At 33.7% G+C, this 13,473-nt stretch overlaps 1 protein-coding gene across 1 annotated transcript in view; it reads right to left on the bottom strand.

The window, feature by feature from the left end:
• The window catches only part of EML5 (EMAP like 5), a 90,410-nt gene that overhangs the window by 51,002 nt on the left and 25,935 nt on the right, over positions 1–13,473 (bottom strand). The window contains exons 10-15 of the mRNA XM_018082138.1: positions 12,993–13,205; positions 11,208–11,375; positions 9,292–9,398; positions 8,765–8,883; positions 2,844–3,030; positions 971–1,076 (exon numbers count right to left, since the gene is read on the bottom strand). Coding sequence (XP_017937627.1) covers positions 971–1,076; positions 2,844–3,030; positions 8,765–8,883; positions 9,292–9,398; positions 11,208–11,375; positions 12,993–13,205 — 900 coding nt within the window. The remainder of the gene's footprint in view (positions 1–970; positions 1,077–2,843; positions 3,031–8,764; positions 8,884–9,291; positions 9,399–11,207; positions 11,376–12,992; positions 13,206–13,473) is intronic.

Below are 13,473 nucleotides of genomic sequence, written 5' to 3' on the forward strand. Positions count from 1 at the left end.
CAGGAAAGCACTCAAGCAATACCATGAAATTTATGAAATGCCCTTAAATTTAGTACTCCTGCAAACTCTTGGAGAAGCTCTGACATATTCCACATTTACCTCCAATAAACAAGCTATTTGTGTTCACTCGTGATCAATGACTTTCTGACATATATCCATCTTCAAAATTGCTATGCATCCATGCCAAAATTTGGGAAACGAGATTCACATCTTGAAAAACGGAGAATCGAAAGTAAGAAGCATCAAAGACCACAAAGTATACATCTTTGTGATCACACATCTTCACTGTGAGTCTAGAGATCCTATCCAGTAAATCCAAATTATTAAAGAATAAATAGAAGCCAGTGGACCAGAGGAAATCAAATTTTGGTACAGGAATTCAATGTATGGGGTGTAAAAATCTCAAAGGGTTTAAATAATAGTCTCTTATGTTAGGATAAGGTGGAGAGAGAGACTGGGTTTCTGACCAGAAGAATCCAAAACTGGACTTTCTGAATGTATAAGTGTGCTACCCAAATGGCTTTCAGGATTTCATTAAAAAAGAAAAAGAATTGCACACCTGATCAATGTGCTCAAAAATTTGGTTACATGGTTGTAAAGCAGATACAACACTCAAGGCCTTTGCACCTGCATCATACAGCCAAATAAAATTCCAAAGTGCTCAGCTCAGTTGTTAAACAGCACAGAATCTGTTCTTGTATTTCTTATGTGCAAGACTCCAAAGGAGTTTTTTTAAATGAATAATCATTTTAAGACAGGTTCTCTCATTTGACATTTAACACCACACAATATTTTTAATACATAGTCTTCAGCATAAAGGAATCCCAAATTTCTTAGTAGAACTGATTAGCTTGTATTTTCACACAGAAAAGGAAAAGTGTAAATATATAAATAAATAAATAAATAAATAAATAAATAAATAAATACATAAATACATAAATAAATAAATAAATAAATAAATACTTATTACCTGAAAAATCAACAGCACAAACACCGTACTGGTGATAGCCCTTTAATACTGAGAGTGGTTTTATTGTTTCTGTATCCCAAATGTGTATTGAGGAATCTCGACCAACCTGAAAGTATACATATTCATAAACTTTTTTTTTCATTTCTCAGTTACTTCACACAATTGTTTAAAAAGCGCAATAATGAAAAATACTCCAAAAAGTATTTGAAAAATATTAGTGATAAACTTTTCCTAGTATTCCTGCTGTCTGGCTAGCAGTACATTGTTCCTTTTGGTGCTTCACAAATACCACTTCCCAGCTGGCTTAGGAACATTAATCACAACTAACTAAAGCCTTCTTGGGAAAAAAAAAACCAACCAAACAAAAAACAACCCCTTCATTGATTGCACTGTGGCATATTTATTCCATCAATTCTTCATCAATCATTACCTGTCTAAAAATAAAAGGTTATTTTTATTGCTACTCTATGTTTGAGAAATCAAGGTGACTTCTGTTGCTTACTGGTGTCATTACAAGTATCTACAGGTCAGATTCTAATGGTGCCACTAAAACGGCACTAATGTAGGTAATTAGAACTTAGTAAGAAATTGAATTCAGCTTATTCTTTTCAACTATGTACAAAAGCATCATTACTCAGTATTTACAAGAATAATTACTATTCAAAAGGTTTTGCACCTCAGTGCACCAAGAAAAGGGTTGTAAAATCAGAGCAACAGTCTCTTGTGTTTAAGACCAGGGGCAGAGCTCAACAAAACTAGGATCTATTTCTGGTTTTGTCACAAACTTAGTATGTGATATTTGCAAAGCTTTTCAGAATATCCACTATCAGGAAAATCTGAACCAGTGTGGCATGGGAAATTTGATTACTGCATTAGCTAATATCTTCAGGTAACATAGTACACAACAGTATATAATATCTCTATGTAAAACAGTATATAATGGAGCGTATCGTTCTGTTCATAGCATAAAGTATTCTAAAATATTGTAAATCCAAGGACATTTTTATTCATAGCCTTTACTACTCCAAAATTAGGTAAAATCAATTCTTATATTTAAGGCTTTAATTTCTTAACTGACCTACAGTTATGTTAATCTCAAACATTTTTACAGAAATCAAGGGCATTATAAGCAAAAGTTTATTTCTCCTAAAAAACTCAGTTCATATTTCCCAATTTACTTAATAATTCCAACAACAATGATAAAAATCATAACCATAAATAACCCCCCCTGCAACATCAGATCAAACCTTCAAATTCCCAGTGTATAAATATTTATGGGAAGACTTGTCAGAAAACATGAGTGAAAAGAATTTACCTAAAATTACTGTCAGGCAAAAGATAAAATGAACTACAATTAGTATTATAAAATGAACTATTATTAGTATTATAAAATGAATTTTAGCAACATACATACCTGTGTTGTATGCACAAACAATAAATAGTTTGTCTATAGGTGATAACAAAACATATAACATGAAAATGAAATGCCAGACTGTAGTAACATCTGCTAACCTCATATTAGGTAATAATACATGAATGTAATAATAAAAAACAAGATACTAAAAAAATATTTCTTAATTGCACATTTCCTCCACCTTATCATGAAATGGCAACATAATGCTGAATAAAAAAATATTAATCTATTCTGAATTTAAAAGAAGTTTAAAAACCGATGAAGTAAAACTCTTATCAGATCATAAGGAACTGTAAAAAACACTTATTGTGTCAGTTTTTTACCACGATTCCATCTGCAACAGAGAAGCAGCCCTTCACCTGAATAAGTATAGACTGGACATTCTTCTTCCAAGACAGGCCTTTCTAAACTCAGTAGTAAAAACTTCACATTGTTATGGAAGATAAATATGCATCCTACCTGGCCCGTTGCCACATAGTCCTTTAAGGGATGAATAGCAAGGCAAAGAATGTCATCATCGTGACCCAGATAAAAGCGCTGTGTGTTCTGCTGGCGGTTGTACACCACTCCCACCGCCGCCACATGGTACACGATTTCACCCGTCTGAGTGTAAAACAAATTGCTTCGACAGTCGTAACCTCTGTAACTAATTAGAGAAAAAAGTTTGTTCACCAAGGTCATAAACATATATAAAGAACCTGAGATAAAATTATTCAAAATGAATTTTGCACATGTAAAACTCAGATTACTTACCAATTACTGTTTTGGTAAGATTATAACATATTTTCCAAAAGGAATACCAATTTAACAATTTAATTTCCTATTCAGACAACAGTACTACTAGCATTAGTTTAAAAGTGGCGTTTAATAGTTACTCTCCACAGCTAGTTTGGAAGTGAAAGTAATAGCTAGTAATTTTTTCAGACCACATGGAGAAGTTGGGCATGCAACATATAATTAAATGAAATAGAAAATGTCCAAAGTATTAGTTTTGGCTATCTCTTACTGCTCAAAACTCAGGCAGAAAAAGATTCCACAAGAATGCAGACAACTGAGAGTTTCTGGACACTTGATAACAGAAAACAAATGCATAAATTTTCTTCTAGAACAATTTCTTTCTTTGAAGGAAAACCTGTCTTCTTCTTGCAACTGGCAACTACAATACAGCAACTGGCATGAATAGGCCAATTCCCAACCGAGGTCTGTAGGCACTATATCTCAGTACACATATTTCTTCCTAGGTGTGATTAAGATTCAAGATCCCATAAAAAACAAAAGTTACATTTTTCAAAAAGGCTAGGATCTTCATTTAGGGATCAAAAGCTCTACCTAAGTATTTTTGCATCCAACTTCTAACTGAACCAGTTGAAAAAAAAGCTTTGAAGATGATCAGCAAGTCATTCTTGGCAAACAAAATGGCTACACATTCATCCTCAGCAACTGCATATTAACAGAATTCTCTAATGTCCATGTTATACTTCTCAACAAAAGCAGGCCCCTTTTGCAACAGTGCATGTCTTTAAATTATCACATAAGACAGAGGTGCATCTGTACACATACCAGTAAGTATCATACACAAAATGAATGGTATAGCATTAAGACAATTATGGTATAGCATTAAGACAATTACTACATACGAGACTCAAAAGTTTTAAATGATGCAGAAATTATGCAGTACAGGTAGATAGTTCATGAAATTATATACATTTTTCCTTATGTACACAGTGCAGTCATATGCACCAGTGAAGTAATGAATCTTTAAGGCAGCTGACCAACTTTCGTTTAATGAATACTATTTCAAAAAACATGGATACATGTTGACAAATGTTAGATCTATGCATTACTGGAAAACAACATAGCACATATCTGGAGCAGATTTGAATACACTGGATTTTTGTTGGCTCACCTACATTACACACAATGTCACCATATGTGATTAGACAAAAATTGCTAAAAACACCTCAAAAAGTTTTTAAAGAGGCCAGCAGAGGGTCCAGGTCCTTCCTCCCCAGAAGCAGAATGTTGCATCTCATGAGCTTTCTGAAGATCATGAAATTCCTCCCTTCCCCATTCTCTAGCCTGCCCAGGTCCCTTCAGATGACAGCACAGACACTGGGCCTCCCAGCCTCTCCTCCCAGCTTTGTATTGTCTGCCACACTGTGAAGTCCAAAGCTGGGTCTCATTGATCGCAAACAAGACAAGTGAACATCTTAAACCAGCAAAAACTGTGATAGCACAGCAATAAAAGCTTTTAAATAAGTCTCTCTCCAACTTATTGTTTAGATTGGTATTCATGTGTAGGTTCTTAACTTCAGGTTTTGTCCTAGTCCAGCAATTTTTCAGTGTCTCCTGAGTTACGGTCCCTTCAAGGTCTCTAGAAAAATCTCTTTCCATTTTATCTGAGGCTCAGCTATATGTTTCCTCCCTGCTCTTCTCAAAGTGACCAATAAGTTAGACTCACAATACAGGTGCATACTCTTCAGTCATGCTTTGGTCTCCTTCCACCCACATCTTTCACTAACAACATCCCCCAGCAGCAACATGTGCAGATGTTTTGAAGCTGATTTCTGCCCGACCCAAAGTGCTGCCTGCCTGCACCTTTCTTTGATGTCCAGCCACTAGTTTTTAAAGGGACAGAATATACAATGACCTAGAGTAACTATGAAGAAAGAAAAATAACCTATCACAGTATGTAACATCACCATTTTAAAGACATGACAACATTCAATGAGGGGCAGGGATTATAAAGGCAGGCACAGTGCCAAAGAAGATATCTGAACCTATTGTTGCTTAGACATAATTTTCCTGTGCTTCACTCTGCACTATGCTCTGCTAAACATACTGGATTTCCTTTGCAAGTACAGAGTAATAAAAAAGAAAAAAGGCAAATATGCACCCTAAAGGAGAATACTTTTTAAAAAACAGCTACGAAAATAAGTATGCTGAAAGAAATATTGCTTTCAAAATCCTGGACATTGAGCAATTTCTTACAAGCTTATCAGTCACCCATAAAAGTAAAAAGCATTGAGACAGCAAAAGGGTTTCAGATCCTCCTATGTGTAACCCAGAAATTCAGAATTTTCCTAGTTCATCATAACAATTGCCTATATACCCTAAATTAAACCTAGTGAAACTGAGTAAATTAATGCCATGTGTCAAAGGGCTACTCAAAATATCCAAAATGTATATAGGATGCAGGAAAATAGTTCTTATTAGTCATATCTATAACTTTTTGTGATCAGAAGTTTTGATTTTAGCTAATTTGATCTAGTTATTAAAAATATGTACAATCAGTTGTTTACAATTAAAATACAACATATTTTGCCAGATATCAAGCAGTGCCAACAAAGACTCTTTGTAACCCAAATAAACATATTTGGTCTTTCCCACACAACAGTTTACTGACTCCCTGACTACACAGGTACTTTTTATGAAGGAAAGTGATTGGGCTAAGGTCAAGCAGAGATGAAAAGAAGCATATTTCAATGTAGAACATCATTCCCTAAGAATCTTTTACACAGTTCCAAACTACTTACATCTCCATATTATTAAACCAATTTAGAACCAAGATTATTACCTAATCTCAGAAAAAGCATGAAAAGAATCAATGTATTCACACACAGAAAACAAACCACTGAAGTAAATTACAAATCACTCCCTATGCTCCACTGACTACTGACTGCATCTCCAGTGATGGTGATGGAAATTTAGATATACACATAAAACCCTCTACTTTTAGGCACACAACTGTGAATTCTGTAACCTAAAGCTGGGTCCTACCCACAGTTAAAGCCAGCTAAGGGGCAACTTCACAAGTAACGTCCTCTCTGGGAAAAGAGTCAAAGTTCATAGTTTGTCTGATGCTGTAAGAGTTTTCAAAAGTTTTATGTTACTCTTCAAAGTATGTATGAGACATTTCCAAATGTAGTCCAACCCTCCACTAAAAATCTCTAGAAGAACCAAATGTCAAAATGAACATGGTTGAGAATAGAGTCTTTAGTACAAAGGTGGTGATTTTTATTTTTAAATAAACTTATTCTGCATGGCAATGGTGTTTTTGCAACAAAACCCACTCATAGCCTATTCCCTTCAGATAATACTTGTAGGTACTTGTAGGAATCCATGCAAGACTCATTTAAAAGCATTTCCATGTCATCTTGAAACCATTACCATCTTAAGATAAGGGTAGTTCAATGAATATGTTGAAACTCAAACTAGATCTTTGAATATTAAAAAATAATTCTATGATTCTATGAATATTTAAAAAAATTCTAAAGAAAAAAATCATTCTTGTGAAATCAACAGCATAGCTTTGAAAGAATACAGGGCATAAGTATTACATTTGCATCCTTATTTCCTGACAGCAAAAAGAAAGCATAATAAGCATTGAACCATAGAAAAAGGTTCCTCTGAATATTTTAAAATATGTATCCTTTTCATGTTTCTGAACCACCACCACTGCCAAAGACATGGCAAAATTAAAATACAGGAATAGTCAAAAAGAGGCCAAACTAGTACACCAATTTAATAATATGTTTCTGATCATGACTGCATCATATCTCCTACAGAAAAATGCACTTAAAGATCATGACTGCCTCAGATCTCTCTCATCTACAGAAAGATGCACTCATCCATAGTAATCAGTGGCTGGTGCATATGATCAGTATTATTGTTTTTATGCCCTTCTAAAGCAGAAAGTAACCAGAGGTTTAAAAGATTTCTTACAGGATATGAGAGATTTTTAAAATTTCATCTTTCAAGGCAGTTGTCAAATTCAAAACACAAAACCAACAAGCTCAAAAACAAAGAAAGGAAAAAGAGCTTACTATTAACCCTAATTCAAAAAAGCACCACTAATCTTACACTTTCAAGGAACATCCAAGTCATTTCCATTGCAGCTATAGAAAGATGAAGAAAAGCAGACTTCCTGAATCAGAGAATATGCCTATTACTCACTTGGATGTGGGTCACTTTAAAGTTAACAGCCTGGACATTGAGAAAAATCTGTTGTTCAGCATGGATTCTTCATTAGTTTTCTTGATGCCCTTTGGGTAACCAGACAGAACTCAACAGGACATTCTACTTCTGGTCATTCCTGGATATTCTGGTCAAGCTTCACTTCTGTTGTGAAGGAAATAACAATAATACCAAAGATCCAGGACCCTTGCTTGTGCTACATCTTCTTCAGGATCATTTGGTTTTATTCTTAGACCAAATTTTAAAGACTATATGCAGCAGTTACCCACGTTAATGCATTTTCTATATGGATATAAAAATCTTCAACTGAGAATTCTGGAGCATCAAAAACAGAAATTAAAAAAAAAAAAAACCAACCAAAAAACCCCCACAAGCCAACTCTGCACCAAGCTTTCCAGTTGTCATTATTTCCAAAGCTATTAGTCAGATTACATGTCTTCTACAGACTAAGTTGCTGAGTTGAATGATTACCTATTAATTTAATAATCATTCCATGTGGAGCCCTTTGACAATTCTTTAAGTGCCATTATAAAGAAAGACAGTATCAGTAACTTATCTATGCATTTAGTTACGTCTGAAAAGAAGCTGTATTCCTGCAAAGAGGTATCTTTTGAAAGGAAAACTCAGTATTACCTGATTTACAATGTCTTAATTGAATAAAGGCTTTAGTTTTGTTTTGTATCAAGTGAATTTAGATTTCTGATCATTATTCTAATGCAGTAACATCTAACGCCAGTTTGCTTTAAAACAGTACATCTTTGTTCTGACAAACATTCTTCACTTATGGAGTTATAAGAGACTACCAATCCTAAAGACAAAATCATAAGATTTCAAGGATGCATCTGAAAGTCGTTCTGCTACTCAAATTAGCACCAAAAAGACTGAAACTGAATTTTAACAAAATTACAGGACCTATTAAAACTAAATTTAGTTCCTAAACTAACAGAGGAATATGTAAGTTGTTTCAGACTAGGTACAGTTTATATATCTTTTTTAATAAAATACTGCTAGAAACACCACTTAATATGGCACCCAGTCATCTTCAACTACACCAAGTTTCTATTGTAGCTACCAAAATAATACAACAAAGAGAACTACTACTTTGCAGATACTGAAAAGTATGGGTGAAACTACTGAATACTTTATTTAGTCACCTGTATTCAAATAGTAAGTATCAGCTAAAGTTTCAGTGCAAATTCTCTTCAGAATTTATGTGCAGAATTAGTAAGTTGGCATCAAAGCTTTCTATTTATTTAGTGCAAATTTATTTTTACAGAAATAAACAAAAATAGTAAATCACAATGCAACTGACCTGAAAGTTTTTCATCGAATTATTAAATTATAAATACTAATCTACAAAACACAGTCTGCTTGTATATTTTAAAGAATCCTTGTTTGCATACCCATGAACAAAATGTAGTCTTATACTGTTCCCTGGAGCTCGCTCACGTCTCTTAGAAGCTGCACTTTTTCTTTTTTCTTTGCATTGCTCTTTAAGTTGAGGTAGATCTTCTTTGTAAACCTTTAAGAATGAGCATACTTAAAAATCAGCATATTTCTGAGATTTCAGGCACAGCTATCACCCACAAAAATGTTATCCTGACATCACTGGAAAAACCCCTCCAATACCTGTAGCCAGCGATTGTACAGTGTAACTTGTTTTTAAATTGCAACCAAAACTCCAGTAGAGAATGCTAGGAATACATATAATAATTTTTCTCTCTGTTAATATTAATCTTAATTATAATCTTAATATTAATTATTCATTAATTAATATTTTGAATGCATCCGGTAATAACAATTCTAGAGCTTTTGGTCAGTTCCCATGCAGCTCTCAGTCTTCCCAGTTTTCAGATTTCAACAGGTTTCATAAAAGACCAACTTAAACCCTGGGAAGTATTCCAGCTGCCACTGAAGCCCAAACCTTTACCTGGCGACGATAGGTGATCTGGGTCTCTTGCTCAATTTCAGAGTCCAGCTCTGGAACATCAGACTGATCTGAGTCTGATTCATCACTATTGGAGTCAACCAGACTCTCTGCCACCAAGAAAACAGAAACAGAAAATTAAGCAACCTAAAGTACAAACCTTAATGCTTCTGCTTTGATAATCAATGAATATATTAATTATAACAATAACTGCTAATAATTGGCAGACTGACAGGACCAACTCTGCTGCTACATTAGAAATGAGTCAACTCCTAAATATGATAATTTTGGGGGGTATAGGAGCAAGTTAGCTTTCATTAAAATTATTTCATCAACATTAATGTTAGGAAAAAAGGAAAGCAGAAGAGAATGAAGTAATGAGTACAAAGCAGAACCTAAGACTTGCAGAAAACTATCAAGAGAGGGGCTCCAAAGAGAAACTTATGGTTAAGTGAGCGATTGAGGTGAAATTCTTTGGACAGATAAGTGGGGAAGAAAATTACATAGGGGAAGAAAGTGGCAAAATTTTTGGTGACTGCTGAGAAAAAGGATAGTAATTTAAAATTTTACATGTAGGGAAAGCCAGACTACATCTTGTAGCAGAGTTCCATTCCAGAAACTGAGAAGAATGTCCTGCCTGACAAATGATAATCTATTTTGAACTTTCTTCAACCTTTGATTGAATGTTGTATATTTTTGATTAAGAAACCAGACATAAAGACAGTCTAGAACACAAATGGATTTTACAGGTCTCAAAATGTAATTGCCAAGAGAATCACCACTCAGTAAGGACTGTTTATAGAATAATGCAATAAAGAGCTATCTTTGGAGCTGTAATACTTATTATTTTTACCAGTGATTTAGAGAAAAACAATATTGCTACCAAAAAAGGTAGAAGAGTACAGAGTTAGGAAAACCACTAACAGGACAATTATCAATCATGTGACAAAGCAGATGTATGTTGCACATCCTGTCAGATAGGCAGAAGTAAGGCTATATATCCAGGAACAGGGAATCCACTAAAATGTAGAAATTTTATCTTGAGAAGCAGCAGCTGGTAGAGAAATTTAGGTCACAGGAAATAATTAGTTGAAAAAGAGTTCATACCATGAAGAATAAAAGCAATTAAAGGCTTTTTGAAGGCTTTGTCTAGGAGATTAAGAGAACGATTGTTTCTTTCTGCATTTGTCACTGACAAGTTCAGCACAGAATTGGTATTCATTTACCTATTTGCTGAGTCCACACTGATATATATTCATCTGATCTTAGCAACTAAATGGTGAAACAGCCTATTTCATTGTAACTCTATATACTTATTTCCCTTCTCTCTAAATTCCTTTAGGAAATTTCAGGGGAGGCAGTCAGTTAATTGTTTGATTTTAAGAAACTCAGTCATGAGAATAATTATTGTATTAGTCACTGGTGGAAACATGATCTTCATTTTTTCCCAAATATTAAATATCTATATGCTGCTTTAAAAAAATACTAAAATTAAATAATTAGCTATAATGCTTAAATCATCATTTAAATACTTCAAAATTTTAATCAAATGAGTATAAAAGTCTATTTTTCCAGTGATATCTGGGCATCCAATTGTTGTCAATTTGGTAAAGTATGCGATGTATAGAATTCAAAAATTTGTATCTATGATCTGAACTTTTAAAATTTTCCTTTGCACAAGAAATACAGCAGTGAAGGGATTTTTCACATTCTTGCTAACCTGAACATATAGGGTATTGGCAAGTATTAGGCAACTCTATCAGGTATTTCAGGCAGTGGCAAAGTTTAAAGAACAACAACTTTGTGCAGACTGACAATTCTGAATATTTATTTTGATAGCGCACCAAAGAATTTTACTTCTCTTTTAACCTCCCCTCCTTCCACCCTTTTGTTGGTGGTTTTTTCAATAAGTTGCTTACCTTGGGGTGCTATATGAAGAGAATCCTTCAACTTCCGGTCAGGTACAAACTTCCACTGAAAGACAGAGTGATCAGCTCCCCCAATGGAAACAACCCACTGGTGATCATGGGACCATCTGACATTTGTCACGTGAGCAGAATGACCGAGATATTTTTTAAACTTTGCACCTAGAACAAGAATAAAAAAATCTCTTTCAATATTTGTGGAATAAATGTTTCAGAAGCACCTCAGGAAATCACATTAAGGAACCCTTATAACAAGTAATAGCTTAATAAATATATTCTAATTAGTAGTAATACTTTAATTAATAGCAGCAACTTTTTGCAGTATTCAAAAATTTTTATCTGTCTTTAAGATAAATTTTTAAATTTGGGTTTCAAAATAAAATATCTTAAGCAAGTCAAATTCAAGAAGAAAAGAGATATGATCGTCCTGTACGAGATCGAAATATTTTTTTAATTTTATCGTATTAATTTTATTTTATTTTTTACAAACCAAGAATTTGACAATTATTATTTCTACATTGAAAATATACAGTTATTTAAATCATGTATTTTTAAGTCTGTGAAAACACCCCCATGTATGTGCTTGTAGCACTGGTTCTCACTGTGCAATCTGAGTGCTAAGCACTTGTAGCAATTCCTATGCTCCCACGTTTAGCAGCAGTAGAACTGGTAGTAGTAGTAGTATAGCTACATCAAGTTAACATTTTCACCAACTACTACATAATTACAATACAATGATTGGGTCAGTTACTAAAACGAAGTTCCTAACAGCACTCCATTATACAGATATCTTTTTAGACAAGAAAGGCTTCATTGTTTCAGAGTTGTTTGAAGAACTCCATTCGAGACACCATTCACATTTAATGCTGGCTACAACTGCTCAGATGGGTCTTAGGATATGTCTTCAAGCAATATGTACTTAAAGAAATGGTTTGGGTGTTGCTTGTTGGTTTGTTTGTTTGTTTGTTTTTAAAGACTGATATTCCCCCATATTTTTTTCCACTCTTCTTGTAAAAGGTGATATTCAAAACCATTTCATTTCCAGATTATGTTTAAAGTGAAAAGGTTTTTATTGGTACATGAGGTAATCCAATGAATGGTGTCTAAAATGGAGTTTTTCACACAGTTCTGAAACAATGCAGCCTTTCTTGTCCAAAAGGATACACATATCTCCTCTGTTCACTCAGTCCTGAAGAGTAAACTTGAAAATAACATCTCTCACCTTAGGCCTCAGTTTAAAAAATTTAACAAGATTTGTCCTTTCTTGTTAGAAAAAAATTAGAGAAAACTACTGGAAAAGCTTTAAAATTTCAAATAACATACAGTAGCATACCCTGATTACAGGATCAATACACTGGTCACTTATTTATTACCTCTAATAATTTACAAAGTTATTTTTTTCTAGTTCCTAGCCCAAATCTCTATCACACACTCAGAGAAAGGAAGAAAACTACTTGATGACAAGGTGAAATACATAAAGATATATATCTCATAAAAGGGTAGATACTGAGTCACCTCACAGAATTCTAACAAAAAAAAAGAGAACTATTTTACAAAATAAAAGTAAAGTTCATTCAAAATGCAAATAAAATACTGTTAACATTACAGTTCTCAATACACCAGCTAATTATTGTTGTTCTCTACCTCTGAGCTCTAACTAAACTTCCATGAATAAATATTAGCCATTTATATAATTTTCAAAACCCCAGACTTCTAATTAATTTTTCTTGAATAACAAAAATTCAAAAATACTTTTATAATTGAACTTAAAGGTACTACCTTTTCTTAGACATGGGTATCGAAAGAGCTTTACTATTCCATAATCATCAGCTGTAACCATAACTTGCCCAATAAAATTTGCATCCACGGAATTTATATCATTTATATCTGAATATTTGGGCCAGATTCCATTAACTTCTAGGCCAGAAACACAGGTCCATGATGCCCACTGAATGCCTTTTAATTCCTCCTTGTTTGTTACTTCTTTTCCACCTAAGAACAAAAATAGAGTCATTTTTAAATTTTCACTTACGCAATTTTAAAGAATGTAATATTTTAAAAATCTTTTAGAAATCAAATCCAAGTGAGACACAATAAAAATGGACTTCTGACACTGTCCTGATCTAATATTCCCTATTATGACCAAAAGTATCAATAGTAAGGCTTCTCAAGACTACCTAACAGAAGATCATGGCTTTGGTACTTTACAGCTCTTATAATGTCTTGGTATCTCTTGAGGCTGTGTTATTTTTTAAATGTT

This window comes from Manacus vitellinus, unplaced genomic scaffold (assembly GCF_001715985.3).
Source record: "Manacus vitellinus isolate BGI_N305 unplaced genomic scaffold, ASM171598v3 scaffold_6_pilon, whole genome shotgun sequence".
Taxonomy (NCBI): Eukaryota; Metazoa; Chordata; class Aves; order Passeriformes; family Pipridae; genus Manacus; species Manacus vitellinus.